Source organism: Cebus imitator, unplaced genomic scaffold (genome assembly GCF_001604975.1).
Source record: "Cebus imitator isolate Cc_AM_T3 unplaced genomic scaffold, Cebus_imitator-1.0 Scaffold230, whole genome shotgun sequence".
NCBI lineage: Eukaryota > Metazoa > Chordata > Mammalia > Primates > Cebidae > Cebus > Cebus imitator.
The window spans coordinates 725,307-731,306 of NW_016107545.1; the positions used below are offsets into that span (position 1 = coordinate 725,307).

The following is a 6,000-nucleotide window of genomic DNA, read 5'->3' on the forward strand; positions in this document are numbered from 1 at the left end:
CCCTTAAGAGAAAGGCCCTGTTCCCTGGGGGACTGTCAGGAAAAGAGCCGATGGTGGGGGTGTAACATTCCAGGCGGGAAGCTGGGAACTCAGCAACACCTTTGCTTAGCTAACATCTGCTAATCCGGGGGTCACAGAGCTGAGAAAACAAGACCTCATACTCTTACACATGACAGACAGACAGTCCGGAATCCCAGATAACAAATTAGAGGCTTTTGGCTACCAGTGAGCCTGGGGTCCATTAGAAATGGGCCGGGCGCGGTGGCTCACACCTGTAATCCCAGCACTTTGGGAGGCTGAGGCGGGTGGATCACGAGGTCAAGAGATCGAGACCATCCTGGTCAACATGGTGAAACCCCGTGTCTACTAAAAATACAAAAAATTAGCTGGGCATGGTGGCGTGTGCCTGTAATCCCAGCTACTCAGGAGGCTGAGGCAGGAGAATTGCCTGAACCCAGGAGGCGGAGGTTGCGGTGAGCCGAGATTGCACCATTGCACTCCAGCCTGGGTAACAAGAGCGAAACTCTGTCTCAAAAAAAAAAAAAAAAAAAAAAAAAAAAAAAGGAAAAAAACTTTAAAAAAAAAAAAAAAAAAAAAAAAGAAATGCAATTAAATTTTATTCCATAATTTGATCTGCACAAAGCAATTCAAGCTGAGACATATGCATAAAGCTCAGAGGACTTTGGCATTTTTCTTGGAGAAAAATAAAAGAAACTTCAAATTGCTTGGTAACAAAGATGCTAAAAAAATGTATTAAACTCCATCGTGTCATTTTGGGAGAGCCACTTTCAAGAGACGGCCTCATGTAGGCCACGGTGCAGATCGCAAACAGCCTGGGTTCCCACAGATCCGCTGTTGAGCAGTTTTTGGGCCTGGCTGGGTTATCGGGAGCCTTGTGGGGATGCAACTGCTGAGATAATACCAGCACCTCTTAAGCACTGGGTCCTTTAGTGTTAAGGTCAGTAAATAAAGTTGTTGTTTCGGCTCTAGGGTGCCTCCCCATCCCAAGCTCACCTCTTACTGGTCACAATGGGGACCCTCCAGCCCTTGATCTGGCTGAGCTCTGTGTCAGAGACCTCGATCTGCAGCGGCAGCCGGGGCACCCACACGGTGACATGCAGGGGGGCGCTCAGGTACTGGTATGTGAAGTTCACCACCGCTTCCGTCTTGCCTTTGATCTCTTTACCATTGACGAAGATGTAGTCACAGCGGTCAGACACCTGTACAGACAGGGGGAGAGAGGATGGGGGAGACGTTCACGGACTCTGGAGACCATCCTTTTTTTGTTTTTCCTGTTCTCTTGCAAAGCACAAGTGCTTACTTTGGGTTTCTCCTAATGCAGAGCCTGAGACAAGGACTTGGTGCGCTCAGTTTAATTTGGAGGCGACCCCAGGGAGCATGGGTGAAGGAGCAGATGAGGGAAACAGAGAAAGAAGAAAAGCCAATAGGAAGGTGCCTTTCTGAGGCTGCCACAGGGACCGCACAGGGACCGCAGGCTCAGTTTTCAGAAACTTCATGAAAAGTATCTAGAATTATCCACCTGAGGGGCAAGAATTGGGAATATTTTTTAGCTGCCATTTCTTTCTGCCCCTGCCTGGGACACATACAGCAGACTGAGGTGAGACTGCAATCAAAAAGCGAACGTGAACTTGCACAGAACTGCCGCTGTAGCTGAAATCTGGGCGGGCTGAGTCATTTGATGTGAGCACCAGAGGTGTTCGCGCCCTGGGCAGGTGCGTCTTTTCAGAAAGTAACTGCACCCAGAACCCACCCCTTCCAGCCTCCAAGGATGCAAAGGCCTGGAGTGCTTTCCTCCCAGCGTGGTTCTCACCAACTCCGAGGTCTCTCCCCTCCATGCACATGCGGGCCGGACGCAGGTTCTTTATGGCCTCCAGGCTTTGGCAAGGCCAGTCCGTTTTCCTGGAAGCACCCTCCCGTCCCTATGTGCCCCCAGTTCAGGGGTTCCTGGGACACATCTTCTATGAACCCATGGTATTGTTTATATAATGCGTGTTCACCGCGTGAATAGCAGATCACAGACGGGACTACCAACCTGTGTTCCCTCTCCCATGTGCCTCCCTTTCCTTTTCCCCTTCCTGGCAGTTTGCTGTCTCAGGAAAGGGAGGAGAAAGAGCAGAAACAAAAAATAAAAACACACAGACAAAAAAATAAAGTTTGCAAGTATCTGGCTTTTGTGTTCCAAGGTTATTCATTCAAATATGACTCGCTCTGCAGCCCAGTGGCCCTTCCCAGTGCAGCAAGGAAGCAGCAGAATGATGCCTATGGTCTCAAGCAGGCAGGAAGGGTCAGTGTGGACAACAATGAGGGCCACTGAGAAGGTAACCTGTGTGCACTGTGACGGGTAAAGGATGCCCCTAGCAATTGCAAACAGAAGACTGTAAGACAGTTCCCTTCCCCAAGGCTTTGGCAATAGTTAAGTCCCCTGGAAATTAGTTTCTGCCACGCTGATGAATCGAAAACTGAAAATAGAAACAAAGTTGGGTTACAGAGAAACAATATGACCCATCTTGAATGGCCAAGTTTATCAGATGTGATTTAAATGGGTCCCATGTGTCCATATCACCTCTTAAACTAAGAAGTCCTTGAAGGCAAAAAGTACATCTTGTTTATTTTTCACCTCTGGGCTCCTTACACCAGCTGCTTATGAAGCAGGATCTCAGTGAAATGGATATTGCATGGATGAATGGATGCATGAGGAGATGGACAGACAGATGAACAGATGGATGACTGCACACATTGATGCACAGGCAGATGGACAGATGGAGAAATGGATGAATGGGTGGATGGACAGGTGAATGGGTGGTGGACACATGGGTGGATAGATGGATAGACAGGTGAACTGATGGATGGATGCACATGCTGATGGACAGACAGATGGACAGATGGAGAAATGGATGAATGGGTGGTGGACACATGGGTGGATAGATGGATAGACAGGTGAACTGATGGATGGATGCACACATTGATGGACAGACACATGAATGGACGGATAGACAGGTGAATGGCTGGTGGATAAACGGGTGAATCTGTCAATAGACTGAAAGATAAACAGATGGATAGATGCACACATCAATGGACAGAAAGAAGGGTAGATGGATGGATGGACAGGTGAATGGCTGGTGGATAAATGGGTGAATAGGTGGATAGATGGATAGACAGATGAACTAATGGATAGATGCACACATTGATGGACAGACACATGAATGGACGGATAGAAAGGTGAATTGCTGGTGTATAAATGGGTGAATTTGTCAATAGACTGAAAGATAAACAGATGGATAGATGCACACATCAATGGACAGAAAGAAGGATACATGGATGGATGGACTGGTGGATGAATGGCTGGTGGATAAATGGGTAGACAGCTGGACAGATGGACAGACAGGTGAACAGAGAGATGGATACACACATTGACAGGTGGTTGGATGGATAGACGAATGGCTGGTGGATAAATGGGCGAATAGGTGGATAGATGGATAAACAGATGGATGAATGCATACATTGATGGACAGACACATGAATGGATGGATGGACAGGTGAATGGGTGGTGGATAAATGGGTGAATAGGTCAATAGACTGATAGATGAACAGATGGACAGATGCACACACTGACGCACAGACAGATGGACAGAGGGATGGATGAGCAGGGCCTGTCCTTCATGGGATGTCATCAAAGATCTTGGGGTTGATGGGAGATGCAGTGAGAGACTGAGATGAGATGGAGCCAAAAGCCACAAAAACACAAGAAGTTAATTCAAAAGTTTCTAGAAAGTTCTCAGGCAGTGTTTCCTAACATTTCTTGGGTCATTCACTCTTTTGAGAATACATATAAAGCTAATTATTGCTAGAGAAATGCGCATACATACAGTTTAGCGGAACATTTCAGAGTGAATGAAATCACTCAGAAGCCCCTCACATAGCACTTAGCATACTAAGCTATAATTGCTGATATGCTTATCGGTCTCCTGTCTATATCATGTATTTTGGAAAGAACAGAGTCCCCTTCTGGGGGCCTGTGGCCTCAGCCAAATAACATCCAGTGCTGAGCAAAGAACTCTTGTAATCTGATCACCCTCTCTTCCCCCAGCTTCCGGGAACCATGGATGGCTACTCTGGGCTCAATTTTCATCTTCAATGTGCACTTCTGTTTGGAGAGGCAGCTGGTGAGGGCTGGGCTGAGAGAATTTCCTCCATCTGCTGGGGACCAGTGGCAGGGAGCAGTTGGGAAGGGAGCACATGGATGGATCTTCTCATTCATGGTCAAGAGTGGTTTAAAAATGTTTACACGCTGATTAAAGATGGAAGACAATTTTAGTTGCTGTCCCAGGCTTGTCATTAGCAGGTGAACACTGCCCTGGATCTGGGAAGGCATTAGCATAACAGCCGAGCAAGAGTTATATCAGTAATCACTTCTTTAATCAATGTTGTAATTTACAGACCATTGACTTTTCTCATTTATTACCTTTCTGAGCTCTGGTGGGAGGAAACCTGGCCGCTCCCGAATATATAAATAATTAAGAGCAATGCCAAGGGTATGAAGTTGCCATGCATGATAGAGCCGTCACTGCTATTCCTGAAGGTGTCATAAACGCCTGGGGACATCTCAGGATGCATTAATCATCTCCTAAGTGGCTAGCGGTGAGAACAGAGCCACCGTATTAAAGAATGAGCCTGCTCATCTACAAAAAGGAACCGAAACCCCACAGGAGTCTTTGTAGTCCCTCGGCTTTGTTTCTCAGCCTGCTTTCCAACCTTCTTTGTGGAGGAGCTGCCTGTTGAGAAAACTGCCCACTGGACTGCACTCACTCTGACATTTAAACTATGCGGGCAGAAAGCATGAGCCAAGGCCCAGGTATCAGTGTCTGTCTGTAAGGATGCGGGGGCGGCGGAGTCATGTGGGGCCTGGTGGAGCCACATACGGTCAGTGGCCATATTCTGTTATCACTCACCTTCCTAATGGCCCCTTCCTGAGACCACACCTGCCTCCTGAGGAGAGCCTCGGGGTCACTTTCCAAGGGGAAGGCAGAGGCATCTGCCGGTCAGCCATGGATGTCTCGTGGAAGCCTTGCCTGAATTGTATTCTAGCCAAGCTGCTTCTCAGACTTGAGTGAGCCTCAGGGAGGGCCCGTTGGCGCAGACTGCTGAGTGTCCATCTCAGATTCGGCAGGTCTAGGGTGGTGACCCACACGGGCATTTGTAACCAATGCCCACGGATGCTGCTGCTCTGGGTGCCACTTTGAGACTCACTCCTTGTGGGTCTCTACATCCCACTCATGATGGGAATCATTTAGTTATGATGCTCGAAAGCACATCTCTGTGCTGACAACTCCTAAACTCCTGCCTCTGGACATCCACCTGCTTCTTCCACGTCTCCCCTTGGGTCTCTAATTAGCATCTCAAGCTCAACGTGTTCAAAAATCAAACTCCTAGTATAGTTTTTGTGCATCTCAGGGCACTGAGGTTGTGCTGGAATGAAGTTCAGATACAGGAAAATCAAAGGTGCTTTTCCTGTACACCCACGCTTGTGGACCTGACTGTTAATATGAACGAAATACGAGTACACAGTAACCATCCCTGCTGCACATCTGCAAGGTGCTTTCAGGTCATTTTCTTTCTTTCTTTTTTGAGCTCAGGTGTTTTACTGATTAATAGTAAATTGTACATTTCAAAACTGCTGAGAGAAAGTTTCAAATGTTCTCACCACAAAAAGTTAAGTATTTGAGATGACGAATATGCTTAGCTTGACTTAATCATTGTATAAGAATACACCGTATTCATATATCACTTTGTACTGCATAAATATATACAATTACAATCTGTCAATTTACAATATAATAAAAAAATAAAAAAGAAAACAGCAAAGAAGCCCAAGCGTGGTGGCTCACACCTATAATCCCAGCCCTTTGGGAGGTTGAGGCAGGCGGATCACCTGAGGTCAGGAGATTGAGACCAGCCTGACCAATATGGTGAAACCCTGTC

General features: G+C 47.1%; 2 protein-coding genes across 2 annotated transcripts in view; both read right to left on the reverse strand.

The window, feature by feature from the left end:
* TMEM132C (transmembrane protein 132C) overlaps window positions 1-6,000 on the reverse strand; it is a 432,621-nt gene that overhangs the window by 12,822 nt on the left and 413,799 nt on the right. The window contains exon 6 of the mRNA XM_017497373.2: window positions 1,015-1,220. Coding sequence (XP_017352862.1) covers window positions 1,015-1,220 — 206 coding nt within the window. The remainder of the gene's footprint in view (window positions 1-1,014; window positions 1,221-6,000) is intronic.
* LOC108281694 (60S ribosomal protein L29-like) overlaps window positions 3,679-6,000 on the reverse strand; it is a 7,302-nt gene continuing 4,980 nt past the window's right edge. Inside the window, exon 2 of the mRNA XM_017497374.2 lies at window positions 3,679-3,729. Coding sequence (XP_017352863.2) covers window positions 3,679-3,729 — 51 coding nt within the window. The remainder of the gene's footprint in view (window positions 3,730-6,000) is intronic.